The sequence below is a fragment of the Leptodactylus fuscus genome, chromosome 3 (assembly GCF_031893055.1).
Source record: "Leptodactylus fuscus isolate aLepFus1 chromosome 3, aLepFus1.hap2, whole genome shotgun sequence".
NCBI classification, from domain to species: Eukaryota; Metazoa; Chordata; class Amphibia; order Anura; family Leptodactylidae; genus Leptodactylus; species Leptodactylus fuscus.
The window spans coordinates 25,904,995-25,923,162 of record NC_134267.1 but is presented as its reverse complement, the minus strand read 5'-3'; the positions used below and the strand labels follow the sequence as shown (position 1 = coordinate 25,923,162).

General features: G+C 49.5%; 1 protein-coding gene across 3 annotated transcripts in view; it reads right to left on the bottom strand.

Annotated features, from left to right (window-relative positions):
* Positions 1–17,633, bottom strand: part of CUL9 (cullin 9) — a 28,311-nt gene extending 10,678 nt beyond the window's left edge. Inside the window, exons 1-23 of one of the 3 annotated variants that reach the window (XM_075267282.1) lie at positions 17,549–17,633; positions 16,645–17,235; positions 13,762–13,916; positions 12,369–12,872; positions 11,694–11,829; positions 9,512–9,702; positions 8,938–9,298; positions 8,229–8,406; positions 7,851–8,058; positions 7,585–7,775; positions 7,293–7,513; positions 6,907–7,144; positions 6,512–6,617; positions 6,171–6,398; positions 5,475–5,565; positions 4,871–5,042; positions 4,676–4,781; positions 3,863–3,958; positions 3,613–3,788; positions 3,408–3,541; positions 3,144–3,329; positions 457–563; positions 199–381 (exon numbers count right to left, since the gene is read on the bottom strand). In XM_075267282.1, coding sequence (XP_075123383.1) covers positions 199–381; positions 457–563; positions 3,144–3,329; positions 3,408–3,541; positions 3,613–3,788; positions 3,863–3,958; positions 4,676–4,781; positions 4,871–5,042; positions 5,475–5,565; positions 6,171–6,398; positions 6,512–6,617; positions 6,907–7,144; positions 7,293–7,513; positions 7,585–7,775; positions 7,851–8,058; positions 8,229–8,406; positions 8,938–9,298; positions 9,512–9,702; positions 11,694–11,829; positions 12,369–12,872; positions 13,762–13,916; positions 16,645–17,227 — 4,551 coding nt within the window. In that variant the 5' untranslated portion in view covers positions 17,228–17,235; positions 17,549–17,633. Of the gene's footprint in view, positions 1–198; positions 382–456; positions 564–3,143; positions 3,330–3,407; positions 3,542–3,612; positions 3,789–3,862; positions 3,959–4,675; positions 4,782–4,870; positions 5,043–5,474; positions 5,566–6,170; positions 6,399–6,511; positions 6,618–6,906; positions 7,145–7,292; positions 7,514–7,584; positions 7,776–7,850; positions 8,059–8,228; positions 8,407–8,937; positions 9,299–9,511; positions 9,703–11,693; positions 11,830–12,368; positions 12,873–13,761; positions 13,917–16,644; positions 17,236–17,535 lie in introns of all 3 variants that reach the window. The other 2 variants (XM_075267284.1, XM_075267283.1) reach the window with 2 other exon arrangements.
* Between the last annotated feature and the right edge of the window lie 535 nt (positions 17,634–18,168).

Sequence of the window (18,168 nt, the reverse complement as noted above, 5' to 3'; positions counted from 1 at the left end):
CATGTACAGCCAAGAGAGGGGCCACACCATGTACAGCCAAGAGAGGGGCCACACCATGTACAGCCAAGAGAGGGGCCACACCATGTACAGCCAAGAGAGGGGCCACACCGTGTACAGCCAAGAGAGGGGCTACACCATGTAAAGAAACTAAAGAGGGTCACAATGTATAATGCCAAGGGAGGGGCCACACAGACTCACATGCAGCGCGGTCAGAAATGACAGCTGTAACAGCCCCTCACAGAAGCCCTGGCGCAGTGACAATAAGAACCGTGTCTGTTGTCCAAACATCTCGTCCATGGCACGTCTAAGAGTCTGGTACATGGAGCAGAACCGGGGAACCAGATCCACATCATTCCAGGACATCTCTAAAAATCGCTGCACCTGGTGGACACAAAGAGAATTAAACCCAGACCTGGTGGGCATGCCAATCCCTGGCAACCCCAGAGCAGTACCTACCTGTTTCCGAACCACTCCCTGCCAGCACTGAGCGATCCCTGCCATACTGCTCCATCCAGAACCAGGGGGTCTCACAGAAGGACTCAGGGCATCCCGATTCTTCCCATCTAAGGGGAGAAACAAATGTTAAAACCAGCGACCCGTTATCATGGTTATATAGTTAATAAAGGTTGATGAAGGATGTATGTCCTATCAAGCCTAACCCTACAGCATGGATCTAGAGAAAGGCAACCCCCCCCCCTTCCCCACGAGGCAGATACCAATTACCCTGTATTAGGGAATATCCTTGCCGACCCCTAATATGACATCGGAATAAATCCTGCAATCCACTGATCATCTCCAGAAATCTAATTCCAAGAATTGAAAAGTAGTAAAACAAGGGGTCATGCAAGACCCAAGATCAGTAAGAAGATGGGCATGTGATGAATATCATGTGGCAACCAGGACTGGCAGTAACCGGAAGGAAGAGGCGCCAGGGGAACACCACAGGACCAAACCTCACTGCGTCCCTGTAATAGGACATTCCCCCCCCCCCACACACACAAAATCAGTGTCTTATTGATGTGATATGATAAGGTTAACGTCTTACTGATCAGTCTATATCCATGATGGCGAACCTATGGCACGCGTGCCAGAGAGGGCACTCAGAACCCTCTCTGTTGGCAAGTGCTCCATCGCTCACTAATGGGGAATCCAGTACAGCTGTATGTGCAGACCTTGGCCTACACTGACTGCAGACTGTGACCTTTGCTCCGACACAGGGATGAGGACGACACCCGGCTGCTCTTCATGGGTGTGTGCGAAGGGGGGCGGCTACTGTAGAGCATATAATATTGTGTGTGGGGCTACTGTGAAGCATATAACACTATGTGGGGGGCCTACTGTGGAGCATATAATACTGTGTGTGGGGCTACTGTGAAGCATATAACACTATGTGGGGGGCCTACTGTGAAGCATATAACACTATGTGGGGGGGCCTACTGTGGAGCATATAATACTGTGTAGTGGCCCAAAATAGAGCATATAATACTGTGTGGGGGCCACTGTAGAGCAGATTGTACTGTGTGGGGGCCCCTTCAGTATTTACATCACACAGTATCTGCTATATAGCAGACAGGATATTAGTACAGGCCATAATAACACTGCACGGTCACTATAATACAGATCCTGTGCAATGTAAATAGAGAACAATTGTTCAAAAAACACCTCTCAGTACAAACACTGGAAGGTCAGTGTTATAGGATGACAAGGGGGAACAACAAATCCCACATGGAACAAGTGGGCTGAGAGTAAGAATCCTAAAGCCACAATCACACAGAGGGACAAGATGTTCCAGTACATATTTTTTGTTTGTACACTTTAAAAGGGGGGGGGGAGGGTTACCCCGATACGCCTTTTCTGGTTGTCGGGTGTTTTTAGTTTAACCGTTTAATAAAGGATTATTTTTAGCCGCTATATTGGGAGCCTTAAATCCAGATCCTCTTATCCATCCGTGTGTTTAGTTCAGTGATCCAGATCTGCTTTTGGTCTTTCTTTCCATTGCCAAGTGATGCCATTTTTGGCATCGGCTGCCTCCAGGTCTTTTAACCCTAAATGAAGGGTGACATGTTTGTATGGTTGTTGTGTACTTCACACAACCCCTAAAGGCGAGAGACTCAGGTGTTTTGGCCGCATGAAGCCATATACTAGGCATAGGGCCAGAAGCAGCCCTGCTCCTAAACAAGTGAACAGGAGCTGCAGTTTCAGGGGCCATTGTTACACTGTACAGACCGGAAGCTGTATACAGAGCTTGGTACACTGTAGTGGTAGGTGCTTGGAACTGTTGCCCCGCTTCCATTCACTTGAATAGGAGCAGGGCTGTTCTTTGGCACGGGGGTCGAGGTGCTGGACCACAACTAGCCCGATTCTGATTACCTATCCTTTACGGTCTACATTTATACTGTATAAAACCTAGACAGGGTTATTTATGCAGATCACAGTCTCTGCAAAGCCAGAAGCAACCCCCGGCATTCCTTGGCTGTCTGCGGTCCCGTCATGTCCCTACATGCTGCTGTTTTTGCATATGGCTGCTCTCCTCTGTGGTAGTCACACACACGTTGTACGGACTGCTGCCCCTCATTTGGTGAATGCTGGCTAAACCTTTTGTGCTCTTGACTTGTACCAGAACCATTTATGAATTTATACCAGACAATGTGTATCGACCCACGGCAAACCATTCTTTATTCATTTTCATCAGAATAGATGCGTCAGACCACTTCTTGCTAAGATCCCCGACGACATAAGAATGGGGGTCCGCAAGTGCTCCATATGAACAGAGCTGTGCGGCACTCAGGCCCACAGAAGCAGCGCACCATGGCTCTATTCACAATGAGGACTCCCAAACATGTAATCACTGGGGATCCCAGCAGTCAGACCCCCAACAATCCAACATGTAGTGACCTATACAGAAGTCATATAATAAATGTCAATAGTTGTAAAATCCCATCTTGCTGTGCGAGTCTTCCCTGGGACCCCAGTCGCCATTACATACACAAAGACCCCGTTTCCTCAACAACCTCATACACAGTCCCTTCTCCAAAGTCATGCACACAGACCCTGTTCCCTTGCCCACCCTATACACACAGGCCTCTGTCCTCTCCCACCTCATACATGGAGACCTCCTATAGGGGATGAGATACAGTACTCACTAGGCTTACTGGGGGGCTTCAGGCCAGCGGTGTCTAGAGGATTGGTGTCCACATGTACCAGGAGATGGGTCAACCTACGGACCCGGGAGTTGAAGACTGAAGTTTGCGCCTTAGGTCGTCGAAAGCCCTGAATGTTCTCAAGATACCGGGTAAGAAGCCAACTGAGGGGACTCACTCCACCGGGGTCTGAAAGGGAAGAAGATGCAGGGTGACTGCCCCATCCATGAGGTGAGCAGTACAGGGAAGGTATGGCAGGTTCTGTACCTGAGGTGGTGATGCTCCTCACCAGGGGGGATATCAGGGCCTCCCAACATGTCCGGCCCAGCGCCTGAGCAGCCTCATCATCTGGCAGGAACCGATCAGCAAACTCCTGCTCATGTGACAAGGCGCGGTTCAACCTGCAACAAAACAAACAATCAGTACTGTGGAGGTGACGGACCCCCACTACCCCAAGTGATAACAGCGCCACCTGCTGAATAACTGTAACAAGCGCTCCTTCTTCTCACAGATCTCCTGCCCCCAACTGTGAGCCCGGCTGGTGTAGAACAGGAACGTTCTCCGACAAAGCTGCTCCTTAAACACCGGCCACAATGTCGGCTTCGGCCCCAAGACTTCTAGGCCGCGCACCCGCGTGTCAATACCGCCCTGCGGGGAAACAATGCTGCATGACAACAGCGAAGGCAAGAGCTCAGCAAAAACACATGACACCAGCCCAGTACCTGCTGACAACGCTTAATCTTCACTTGAACCACTGGCCAGAAGCGAGTGGCGTTCTCCAGGAGTACGACGCGGGAGGCGGAGCCAGAAATATTCACCTAAATGCACAGAAAAATAATCTACATAAATATTGAGAAGCAATCATGACCTCTGACCTCAGGTGCTCCCCATTCAGTACAACTATATGCATGCTATCAACACGAAAATGCTGCACTATCCCCAATTACTGCAGCGCTACATTATATAACACTGCACTGCCCCTCACCCACAGTCCCTGCTGTGTCACATTCTATAACACTGCACTGCCCCTCACCCACAGTCACTGCAGTGTCACATTCTATAACACTGCCCTACCCAACCCCTCAATCCCTGCAGTGTCACATTATATAACAATGCACCGGCCCCCCAGCACATCTACAGCAAGATTATAAAGCAATAGCAATCCTACACATTATACAAAGTGACACAACCCCTGCAGTGTAAGGTTATATAAAGCTGCAGTACCCCCCCCTCCACAAGCCATGCAGCCACATTATATAACACTGCACCATTTCCCCAATCCCTACAGTGTCACATTATATAACACTGCACAGGTCCCTCACCACATCTGCAGCAGCATTATATAACACTATATCCCCTACACAATCCCCTCAGCCTGGTTGTATAAAGCTGCAGTCCCCCCCCAATCCATGTAGCCACATTATATAACACTGCACACTCCCCCTCTACCACAATCCCTGCAGCGTCACATTATAGTCACTGTACAGTATATTAGAGCCTGCCATATTTTCCAGACAGCTGACACCATGACTGACCGCGTTCAGTTCTGTGCTGATGCTGGACGCATTCTCTCCACCCATCACGAGCACCCGGGCCGGCATGTAACTGGAGTCTTCACTGGCCACGATCAGCACCAGCTGCCTGCAGGAAAGGGGCACAAGGCCGTGTTATACCTATAGACCCATACAGATATAAGACCCCCACCCCACACCATGCACTAGACTTCTCACCGGATCACCACTCCTCGATGCATGAAGATGTTGATATAATGGGATCCGGTGCTTCCACTAGATTCCCAGTAAGACTTCTGGTTCCCGTCAGTCAGTTTGTTGGCACGATGTGGATTGGAGGAAACTTCAATCTTCTCCCAACACTTGTCTTCTTTTACTTCTACACTGGACCCTAGAGACAGGAGAATTGTTTGCAGTTAGAACTGGGAGGAAGCGATAGAAGTGTTAGATATAGCGCATACAATGAGAAATCTGAACACGTCACGGGGAGGATCCCGACGCTGCTGAGAAGACGCCACGGGGAGGGCCCCGACGCTGCTGAGAAGACGCCACGGGGAGGGCCCCGACGCTGCCGAGAAGACGCCACGGGGAGGGCCCCGACGCTGCTGAGAAGATGCCACGGGGAGGGCCCCGACGCTGCTGAGAAGACGCCACGGGGAGGGCCCCAACGCTGCTGAGAAGACGCCACGGGGAGGGCCCCAACGCTGCTGAGAAGACGCCATGGGGAGGGCCCCCAACGCTGCTGAGAACACGCCATGGGGAGGGCCCCAACGCTGATGGGAACACGCCACACAGAGGTCTCACACTGACACTAAACACTCACCCTGACACAGATTCCTCAAGAATACATCGAAGAAGGGGATATTGATCTGCTGCTGGCAGCGCCGATGCTCTTCTATCTGCCCCAGAACCATCTGACGGGAAGAGATAAACACATCACTGCAAACCAGACAACTAACAACATGTACGACATCCACAAATGGACAGCAGTGTGACTGTGTGTACTAATCACCACTCACATCCAGAGCTGCAGCCACAATTCTGCTGTTCCATCATGTATTATATACTCCCAACACATTCACAGCTGCAGTCACAACCATGCCGGCTTCCCACCCTCCTTTAGGCTGCATGAGACGTGAGCATTGTGGCAGACACGGTGTTTCACACTCCCCACCATACACCTGTAACAGCAGAATTAAGAGTGCAGCTCTATAGGTGAATGGACGATAAGGCAGAATGAACCAAACTGTCAATGCTGCTCTGGATGTGATGGGAGTATAAGGCATTATGTAACAGTTGTATTGGTCTATCTGCAGAACTGTGATTGCAGATCTAGATGTTACTGAGGTGTAAGACGTGAAGTTGTAACAGAACTGGGACTCCAGCTCTGGACGTGACTGTAATCTAAAACATGATGTAGCGGCAGAATTGTGACTGAAGATTTACATGTGATTGGAGAATAAGCCATGCAGTTCTGGATGTGACTGTGGCATAGGCTTACTACAGTGGGCACACTTACCTGGATGCAGCCAGCCAGGATGCTGGTGGCCATTTTCTGGTAGAGGTTGGAATACTTCTCGCAGTCACTCAGGAGGTCTCGCAGCTCTGCAGCCTGCAGCAGGGTAGCGCTCTGCTTGTCCAACACTTTATTCAGCGTTTCCTTCGCACCAAGACGGCACATGACCACGGCGCAGTCTTTGTTAATGGAGGCTAAGCGATGTAAGAAGCTGACAACCTCCTGGAGAACCTACCAATAGAAAAGGATTACCAGCAAGATCTCCAGGAAGGATCCACCAGGCTGGTAATAACAGTGATGCTTGAACCCACCAGGCCAGAGAAACCTATCCATCCCCCCCTTACCTCATGATCACTGGTGGTGCTCACAAGAGACGTCAGACAGGGCTCGATGCTCCGGTGCCAGGGAAGGGCGTCTTCTTGGTAGAAAGACAGACACTTATTCAGGATCCTGATGTGAGACATAAAAACGTGAGATATCCAACCGCCTATTAGAGAGCGCCCTCCCATTACAAGTAGATGTCTCATCATCTCTTCACAGGTAAATACAATGTTCATAGCTCCTTTTCCAGTCACATTAAACGCTGCATCCACAAATCTACTATTATGTTATGTACCAAGGGCTCTAACGCCACTCTCCAGACCCTTGCTCCCTTCCACAGTACCCCATAGGTCCTCATTCCTATCCACAGAACCAAACGGGCCCTCACTCTGCTCCATGGTAAGACTCGGGCCCTCACCTGTAGATACAAAGCTGAAGCTGCTTCTCAGTGCGGAGCTGCTCAAGACTGGAGAGAAGCTGCAGGAAGAAGTCGGGGGCTGTGAGGAGCTGGGAGACGTCACACGGTAGAGAGGAGGTGTCGTCACAGACACAGCGCTCCAGAGATGGCAGCAACTCCCGACACAGCCGCACGTCCTTCAGGCCACTCAGCAACGATGGCACATCCATGTCCTGGAGGGCCTGAGCCGGGGCAACCTCTGAAAGGGACATCAGTGAGTCAGGGCACTAAGGCCAACACTATCTGAAGAGGCACAGGAGAGGGTGACAGGGGAAAGGGCAGAATATGGGGGGGGGGGGGGGGGGTGAGGAGGAAGAAGAACAGAAGCAATGATGAGACAGAAGCACCTTTGCTGTCAGCACCGCTCTTCTCCTGACCGTTCTTTATGAGATCGCGGAGTTGCTTCTGCATGAGGACGTCCAGGCGGCTGAACATGGAGTTGCTATCTCCAGTGAAGCTTTGGAGGACAGCAGGCAGCTCACCCCCAGAGAGTTGCTCAGACAGGGCTTCATGGTTCTCGGTCAACATTCGGATGACCAGCAGTCCATTGTACACAGAGGTGAAGCACCTGAAAGGAAGAAAGTGATGAAGTAATGGCAGCTGATCAGAGATGATGGCACTGCTGACCTGACCCCTTACCCCTTTGTGCCCTGCAGCTTGCTGATGGCCCCAGGGATGGCCCTCAGGAGACTGGTGGAGCTTCCACTGGCAGCCGATCCGATACTGGAGAAGATTTCTTTCATCACTTGAGCGTCTCCAGGATTCAGGGTGTATCGCCGGGAGCTTCCTCGCAGGTCACAGCTTCCCACCCCGGTCAGCACTTTCAGGACCTGCCAGTGAAGGAGTGTGGGTTAGATGATGGAGACTGCACATACTGGGGCACTGCAGGAAGGGCAGGTACTCACCGCCAGGCCGATATGCTGGATGGCAGCTGAGCTCTGATACTCCTGCATACAGCCCAACACTGCCCGCACCCCGCCCTCCGTGGCAAACAGCACCCGCCAGTCATACTTGGACATGAGCACATAGGTCAGCTGCAGACACGTGATCACCACAAGCTTCTCCTTCATCTGATTGCTCAGAATCTCCACCAACGTCTTGATGATTTTCTCTCTGGTGATTGGTACAGATTGCATGTTCAGTACATGGCAGACGACCTGTCACAGTATATGACATTCTGGCCCACCTGCACCTCATGACCACATATAACCCTTATAAACTGTTATACCAGTAGAGGTGGAGCGGTCCTAGAACACCCCGAGGTCACCCCCCCATATCAGTACCTGTTAGATCGTCCCTCGCTTTTCACAAGATGGACCTCGTCTCCAGAGTGTTGCAGCATCACTTGTACAGCAGAGTACAGCACCTCCATTCCACATGTGGATTTCTTCACCTTCTCCAAAATATCCACCAAAACTTCCAGAGAGATCCCCTTAGATGTTCCTCGGAGGGTTCCTAAAACTGTTGGGTGGTGAACATACAATCAAATATCCATCATATCCACCACTTTGCTGCACACTGACCTCTGTCCATGGCCACAACTATTACATATCCTCTTTGATGCACAGTGATCTCTGCCCAAGTCACTGACCATACCCACAACTTTCCTACAGAAGTCTACAGGTGATGGAGACAGTTTATATCTTCATTACTGTACAGTGACCTCTACACAAGTCACAGAGCATGCCCACAACTATCCCATAGAAGTGTATAGGTGAAGGACACAGCTCACCTCTTCTCCCTCCCTGCATAGAGACCTCTACATAACACAGAGCACACCCACAACACTCCATAGTAGCCAACAGGTGATGGTCACAGATGCTCCACATGTACTAGCACAAGTACACCACTGATTCTTTCAATTGTGATACTTGTACAAATACTAATAGAAGATCTCCGGGTCACTTACACCCTTATATACTAGTGAATTCCAGAGAGGAAGTCCTAGGAATACCCCTTCCCCTGGTACAGACAGTACTTGAAGGTCCTCACCTTTACACTTGTCATCTGCAGTCGGTGTAGAGACTCCTTCCTGGGTCAGCAGGCTGCTGAGAAGGTGCAGGTCTGATGGGTCGGTGCTGGTCTGGGCTTCCGTCTTCCCCACTTTCTGAGGTTCTTCGTTCTTTGGCTTTTTGGTCAGGAGGCCTCCCTGTACTGAGTGCTCCTGGGCTGCTCGGCTTGGCTCGGACCTCTGCTTTCCTGCATGGAGACTGTACTTTGCATAGACATGAGAGCTCTGCAGGTCACTCAGGGCACTGCCAGTACAACGTTCACCCAGGAAGCTCAGGATCTTGTGCGCTATGTTCACAGATACGGGTAGCGACATGAGGACGTGCTCATCCAGGCTACCCTGCTGAGGACAACAGAAGACAACAGCTCAGGAACAACATGGCGGACAATTCAATATTATCAATACTTATAACTGGACTACCTAGTCCTGTAGCTGATGGTTCGTTACAGTATATCCAATCAAGCCAAACAACCTGGACTGACACATTGTAACAAACCAGGAGAGAGATTTGTGCTGCAGAAGAGATTGAAGACTAATACACCACATGGGGTTCACCTCAGTCTCCAGATTCTGCCGTAGAAGGTCCTGCAGCTCCTGCTGCTCCTGAGGCTCCAGCCTCCGAATGAAGAAGAGGATCTCCCACCATTCGTCCTGCCTCAGGTCCCTCCTCTGCTCACAGGCCGCCGCTCCCAGGTATGGCAGGGTGTACATCCCCCCGGAGGGTTTACAGGACAGCACTGGGGCGACTATAGAAAGAAGAAGTGACAATATTAGCACAGGACCCCCACCACATAGTAGCCGCCTCTCAGGTGACATTTACTGCCCAGTCCCATCATCTGCCCTGGGATAAGCGTCGTCCAAGTTATCTGCAGCTGCTTATCTCATTGTAGCCATATATCACCAGGCCTTGTCATGTGCGTCTCCCACAACATTCTTACTATTGCATCAAGGATATGGGCTTTCTTTTTGCAGGATGATACACAGTTCCCTTTGACACATGTAATTTCCCTCTTTAACTCTTTATCAGGAGGAAAGGAAAATTCTCTGAAATCTAGGATGGAAAATCTGGTCCGTACAAGAGCCAGATTTCCCAGTCGGGAGACAAACTCCTGGCATCCTAGTGATCGGTGAGGTGTCCATGCCTGCCCACAACGTCAGAGTCACGTACTATATACAGGACAGCCTCAGCCTCATGACCAGATCAGGCCAAGCAATCCAGCTGATAAATTGACTCAGTTTTGTGCACGGGGCCATATTTACCTTTCTGTGGCAGGTTGGGTAGGCTTTACAAGATAAATCAATGATCCTAAAGCAGGAAAAGGAGGGACGTCAAATTGGAGGGTGCCCCCTTACCTCTGACTAATCTCGCGGATGCCGTAGCCGCAACTGACTGTGGCATCTAATGGGTTTAATGTCCGGGACTGACATTTTCTATGCTGACTGGTATTAACAACCTCTATGTTTGACGCAAGCTCGGCTCCATGATATATTGCTGCTTCAGCATGACCTGCACTGTATATGTAAGCTGAAACTTGGTAAGGGGTTAAACTTTGTGCCACTCACCTTGCAGCATAATCTACTTTCAGTCTAAGGCTTTCCGTGGCCTGTGATCGCGTTCAGAAACCATCAGTGGGTCACAGAGGGCGCTCCCTACCTCTGTCTAACCACAGAGATATTGCTGATGCTATCTATTGACTGCAGCATCTTAAGGGTCTAAAGGGCAGTCATCATCGGCTCCAGCAGGTGTCAGAAAGTATACTATTCTGCATTAACCTACCTGGCAGATGACCCAAGTTCTGAAATGTATGTTATCAATATGTGATTGGTGGGAATCCAACACCCTGGCTGATGAGTTAGTTGAAGATGCTGCAGTATTCAGGTAAGCTTCGGCCTCTTCACTGAATACACTGCGGTACATATGGAGGTGGCTGTGTTTAGTATTGCAGCTCATCCCCTATCATTTGAATGGGACTGAGCTGCTGCTGTATAATATAATGAGCATGACATTATCAGCACAAGGAAGAACCCGCAATGCTAATGAGCTGATCGGCGGAGGCCCCAGTGTCAGACCCCACCAGTCACATATTGATGACCTATCCTCTGCCCACCAGTGTTGTTTCGTCGCTCCACATCTTCCAGACTGTGCTGGTTCCTCTTTCCCTTGTTCGGCAGTACCGCTGGCCATGTTGTGCTGCTCGCACACTTGTATACTAACATGTTTTCTACTTTCTGGCTTTACGGTCACCACACCCCGTCATTCTGTACATTCCACGGACTTTCCTGACTACTAGAGAACAGGTCTGTATAACCCGCAGTTCACACTACGCACGTCACAGGCTACAAGGTAATGTGCACAGAGGACAGAACATCAACAAAACTGAAAGAACCATGCTAAGCGTCCGGACGCTCTGACCACACTGCAATGCCATGAGCAGCCCCATGTAAATAAAGACTTGTCATCCTATAAGTTCTGTAACTTCCTACTACACTGTGTCTCCAGATCTCTGCTTGATGACAGCGACTGGAAACCATTCCTGAAAATTAGTCCTGGTAAGGGTGAAGGTTTGCTACAATGTATCAGCGTAGGCAATGCTGGGTGAGGCATAAAGCTTTCTCCTATGGGGTCGCATTCACTGACAGCAAGCAGACTTGGTTATGAAAACTGCAGAATTCTTAATTATAGAGATCTGGACATAAAAAGCCTGGATATCAACCAGTACAAGAACCTCGGACTCACCTGAAGGAACCCTCAGACTGTCACCCGCCGACGAGGCCTTCTCCTGGTTCTCCTCATCTGGCTGATCTCCAGAACTGATGATCTCAACCATGTGCCAGTGGACCCAGTAGGTTCTTCCTGTGGATCTCCACAGAACCTGCAAGTCATGATCCATATTACGACATGGCTGTGTGCAGTGGAGGACTAAGACTGCAGCCCATACATTGTATGGTGGAGGACTAGCACCCATAGCGCCCACTCTCCACCCAGTAACCCCCACTCCATTATAGGATGTGACCCAGCAGTTCCCTAATGTGCCGTTACCGGAAATTCTCCTGGTATGGATCTCTGTGTGTGTGTATATATATATATATATATATATATATATATATATATATATATATATATCCTCATTAATAACATGCCAAGGTGTGTAAGTGCGGAGACTCCTGCAGGAGGCGCTCATACTGCACACTGAATAAATCCAGATGTGCTGAATATTTTGTCTCCATTTTTTTATCATGTACATATCAGTCACATGACTATTTGTCTTGGGATCTCCACAATGTGGAGACTATTCCTTCTTGGCACTGCAATTTCAACGTTGATGAGTGTAAAAAAAGAAAGTAGTAGGAAGCAAGACCTTCTACCCCATTAACCACAAGCAATATGTGTCCTGTTCCCTGCACTACTCACCTGAACCGGGGGCATGCCATTGTTACTCTGACGGAACACCCCCTCGTCTCCAGAGCTGATCTCGTCATAGTCTTCCAACATTCGTACACACATCCCCGGCTTCAAGGTCTCCTGGATATAGTCCGTATAAGCGTTCTTTGACATGAAGTCGGAGGGAGACATGAACTCTTTAGCAGCCTTCTTCTTTGCAGGTGTAGTGCGCACAGGAGGAATGATGGCCATCTGCAGACTAGAACAGGAAGCCACCAGGGGCTGGAAGATCGAGCGAGATGCCCGATGTTGTTCAAGGTCTTGGACCATATCTATATTCTGAGGGCGGTCACTGACCCAGCCCATGACCCGCACCAGCTCACAGATGAGGCTTCCCATGGCCATGCAGAAGTCAAACTGGCGCTGTAGGCGGATCCTCTCGTTACGGTCTGGCCGGTCACTACTCAGTTGGTCCAGCAGTGATGTCACACACAGGTAACGTTTCACCAATGAGAACAGCTGCTTCCCTGGGATCTGCCAGAAAACAGACCGACTCAAAGTCATGACAGTAGTGGAATTGTCAACTGAATAAAGAGTTAACTAAACACAGCAGAACATCTAGGGGACAGTAACAGAACCCCAAAGTTTTACAAAGTCCTAAGCTCTTCTCAGAAACAGTCATTGAGGCCCTGGTGGCCTCTCCTGTCTAGGAGGAAATACATCTACTGTGCACATCTACAGCCTCATGTCACGGCAGAAGATACCTTAAGTCTAACCACAAGATACATCTAGAGGCTCAAGTCATTCGAAAAGATAACTATTTCCTGACCACTGGAGGACATCTACAGCCTCAAGTCATTGAGGACACCTACATCTCCTTCTGTTATCCAGGGTATACTTGTATCCTCACCAGTGGTGAACAGCTAGAGCCTCCTCTCCTGAAGCTACTTACTTGTATCCTCACCTCTGGAGGACATCTACAGCCTCCTCTCCTCCCTAGAATATATCTGTATCCTCGGCTCTGGAGGACATCTACAGCCTCCTCTCCTCCCTAGAAGATATTTGTATCCTCACCTCTGGAGGACATCTACAGCCTCCTCTCCTCCCTAGAATATATCTGTATCCTCGGCTCTGGAGGACATCTACAGCCTCCTCTCCTCCCTACAAGATATTTGTATCCTCACCTCTGGAGGACATCTACAGCCTCCTCTCCTCCCTACAAGATATTTGTATCCTCACCTCTGGAGGACATCTACAGCCTCCTCTGCTCCCTAGAATATACCTGTATACCCATCTCAGGCCATCTACAGATTTTCCTCCTTCCTAGGACGGTCTCTTTCCCTCCAGACACCGCATTGCTGTTGCTATATCTTTACTATATGTGAGGACATGACTCTATATAACCAGCAGCGAGGTCACTTACCTGAGGTAGGTGGATGCCATCAAAAGAGATGCAATGTTCCTCCGAGCTGGTGGTCTCTGCAAAGAGCTGCAACAGCGTAAAGCGCGACTCAAAATCCATGTGCTGTTCAATGCCGTCCTGCTGACTGAGGGACAACAAGACGTGGGCGCGACTTCCTGCAAAACACACACAACTACCCATCATGCAGTGCAGCGCCAGGGATACGGTAAATGTCCTGGACCAGTCCATATCAGTCAGGTCAGTAATAATTTGCATCAGGTTTATCTACGTAAAGGGGTATTCCCATGTACAGAACCATTTTTAAATTGGTAGATAGTTAGAAGTGAAACATTTTTGCACATACACACTACTGTTCAAAAGTTTAGCGTCACGTAGAAATTTCCTTATTTTTGAAAGAAAAGCGCAGATTTTTTTCAATGCAGATAACATCAAATGAATCAGAAATCCCATCTATACATTGTTAATGTGGTAATGACTATTCTAGCTGCAAACATCTGGTTTTTAATGCAGTATCTACATAGGTGTATAGCGGCCATTTCCAGCAACCATCACTGCAGTGTTCTAATGGTACATTGTGTTTGCTGTGTAATGCCCGGTTCACACATGCTGATGTGTTCTGTCCGTAAGGGTCCGCATGAGGACCCCGACGTACGGAACACAAGCGCAACTGCAAGCGCTGTGCAGTTCAAATGCACGGGACCCATAGACTATAATGGAGTCCGTGTGCTTGCCGCGCATGAATCGTTCGTGCGGACAGTGCACGGCATGGCAAGCACACGGACTCCATTATAGCCTATAGTTGCACTTGTGTTCCATCAGTAGGGGTCCTCATGCGACCCTTACGGACAGAACACATCAGCATGTGCGAACCAAGCCTTAGAGGGCTAATGGATGTTTAGAAGACCCTTGTACAAGTCTGTTAGCACAGCTGAGAACAGTTTTGCTGGTTAGAGACGCTATAAAAAGGATCCTTCCTTTGAGCTAGTTGAGAATCTGGAGCATTACATTTGTTGGTTCGATTAAACTCTCAAAATGGCCAGAAAAAGAGAACTTTCATGTGAAACTCGACCGTCTATTCTTGTTCTTAGAAATGAAGGCTATTCCATGCGAGAAATTGTCAAGAAACTGAAGATTTCCTACAAGGATGTGTACTACTCCCTTCAGAGGACAAACAGGCTCTAACCAGAGTAGGAAGAAAAGTGTTAGGCCCGCTGCGCAACTGAGCAACAAGACAAGTTTAAGAAATCGACGCCTCACAGGTCCTCAACTGGAAGCTTCATTATATAGTACCCGCAAAACGCCAGTGTCAACTTCTACAGTGAAAAGGCGACTCCGGGTTGCCGGCCTTCAGGGCCGAGTGGCAAAGAAAAATCCATATCTGAGACTGGCTAATAAAAGGAAAAAATTAATATGGGCAACAGAACACAAGACATTGGACAGAGGAAGATGGGAAAAAAGTGTTATGGACAGACGCATCGAAGTTTGAGGTGTTTGGATCACACAGAAGAACAAGTGAAAAGATGCTGGAAGATGCCTGACGCCAAGCACGGTGGAGGGAATGTGATGGTCTGGGGTTGCTTTGCTGCTGGTAAAGTGGGAGATTTGTACAAGGTAAAAGGGATTTTGAATAAGGAAGGCTATCACTCCATTTTGCAACTCCATGCCATATCCTATGGACAGCGCTTGATTGGAGCCAATTTCATCCTACAATAGGACAATAACCCAAAGCCACCCCGAAATTATACAAGAACTATTTTAGGGAAGAAGCAGCAGCTGGTATTCTACTTCTACTGGAGTGGCCGGCGCAGTCACCAGATCTCAACCCCATTGCGATGTTGTGAGAGCAGCTTGACTGTATGGTATGCAAAAAGTGCCCATCAAGCTAATCCAACTTGTGGGAGGGGCTTCCGGCAGCATGGGGGGGGAGGGGGAAAGTTCTCCAGATGACCTCAGCAAATTAACAGCGAGAATGCCAAAAGTCTGCAAGGCTGGAATTGCTGCAAAAGGAGCAATCTGTGACAAAAGCAAAGTCTGAAGGAGAAAATTATTAATATTTCAAATTAAAATCCTTATTTCTAACCTGGTCATTCTCTTGATTATATTTTCTATTCATTTTGCAACTCATTTGATAAATAAAAGTGTGAGTTTTCCTGGAAAACACAAAATTGTCTGGGTGACCCCAAACTGTTGAACGGTAGTGTAAGTAATTGTCCATTTTGCAGAGTTTTAAAGATTTTCTCTAAATATCTTGCGTACACAAGTTGTCATCTTGATCGTTTGCCACTGGATACGACCATGAATGCAGGAACTTTATGAGGTCAGAAAATCAGCCATGATGTCCTTATTGTGGCCGGGATGTCTCCTGATACATATCGTGTCCCTGTCTGATAACCCGGCTACAATAAGAAAATCATGGCGGGGTTCCTGACAAGTCCCAGACCATAGAAAGGTTCTGCATTTGTGGTCGTAACCATTGCAACCGATCAACAGACTCTCACCACTAAGAAAGTAGAGAAAATCTTTGAAACTTTGCAGAATTTTTAACAACTTATATTTACAAAAATGTTTAACTTTTAATTATCTAAGAATATAGATAGGATTATATTAAGGGAAAGCTGGGTGACAACCAATATGGCCACTGTGCAGCTTCTACAGGAGTGGACTTGTCACTGGAAAGCATGGCTATACACCCATAACTCCACACAGGTGGTCAGGGACCCCGAAAAGCTGAGTGACAACCCTGCAGAGCTATGGAATAAGCTTATTAATCCCCATCATATCATGTAACATCTCACTTCGTACAAGTTGCCACATGCAGGTAATGCCATCTACTCAGCAAGACAGCAGGGACCCCCCCCCCACCATGTCAGCCGTCCTCCCCACCTGCATCATGTGACGCCAGGGCACGCAGCATCTTGCCAGCGTTTTTACGGATCTGCTTCTCGGAGTTGCAGAGCATCTTCATGAGCAGGTCCAGCGCTCCCGTCTCCTTGAAGACTCCGGCCAAGGAGCCGATACTGGCGTAAGCGCTCAGCACGTGGATGGTGTTAAGGATGGATGAGTCGGGGCCACAGCTGTGCGACATCTGACGGGCGGCTCTCTGGACCAACATCCGGACGTCTTCCGTCATTTCCTGCAGGGCGCCTTCATCCGGGGCCCGAGAAGTCTTCTCCTCTGGGACCCCGGGCCCCTCAGGCTTCCTCTTGCCCAGCAGAGTGGGGCAGTTGCTGTATACCTCCTCGGCTGACATCCACATGAGGATGTTGGAGGACTTGTTCTCCGCTTGTGAGGTGGTTCCACTGCTGCCGGCCCCGGTCTCCTCCGTGTTGTGCACCGCCCAGCGGATCAGATACTCTACATGGCCGTCCATGCTCCATCGTTGCCGCAGGAGTTCCTCCGGCTGGGCCTGCAGCTTAGGACCCAGCTGTACCAGGAGATTGCCGTTCCTCCGCTCTCCCACCAACATGGCGGACACTAATGGGCAGGAAATAAGAAGATTCAAGGCTGTGAATAAGGCGCACTCCCAAACATTATACCCCCCCCTCCCCCATTAACCTTGGCCTTACACTTGCCCCTCCTTCCTGCCTCTTCCCCCCGTTATTTTGCCCCTGTTCCCCTCCCTCCTCCTGTCACTCTGACCCCCCTTCTGCTCTTCCTGGCACTCTGACTCATCTCCTGCCGGTCACTCCTGCCCCTGCTCTCCCCGTTACTCTTCCTCTCTCCCTCCTCCTGTCACTGTCCCCGTCTCTCACCCCCCTCCTCTTCTCACCCTACCCCCGTCTCTCACACTGTCTGCCCGGTTTAGCTCCAGTAGTCACCGCCGTTCTCCGGACTCCTCTTCCGGGTCAGCCGGTCCACATGACATATAAGGACACGCCTATCACGGTTACATCAAGGAGCGATGACTCGTCGCTTGGCGGCGGGGGCGGGGCTAAGAACGGAGAGGCGGGGCTCATGGTAATGACCTCCTACAACTGCAGAGGAGCGAAGACTATGGGGGAGGAGCCACAGGAGGGGCGGGGCATGAAGGGAGACGCACGTGAGAACGATTGTGTCTGCACTGTGTCACTGTAAGAGCGGCAGAATATAACCTATAGCAACAGAATATATACTATAATAACCAGAATATTCACTATTTAGCGGCAGCTTTGGCCCGTGATCTTGAGGTGGGGAACATGCTTGGCAAAGAAGCAGACAGGTACCTGGGCAGCATAACAATGACAGTGTTTGTTGTTGATGATCATTTTTCGTATATTCGGGGCCCATAGGGTCACTTTCATCTCTAAGGTTAAGTATCTGTGCCGGATTCTCTGTTGGAGATCAAACATAATAAACTGGACCCCTGAATAACATGAGGGACCGCAGAGGCCCAGTCCGTGGTGGTGTCATGAAGCAGAGACACAAATG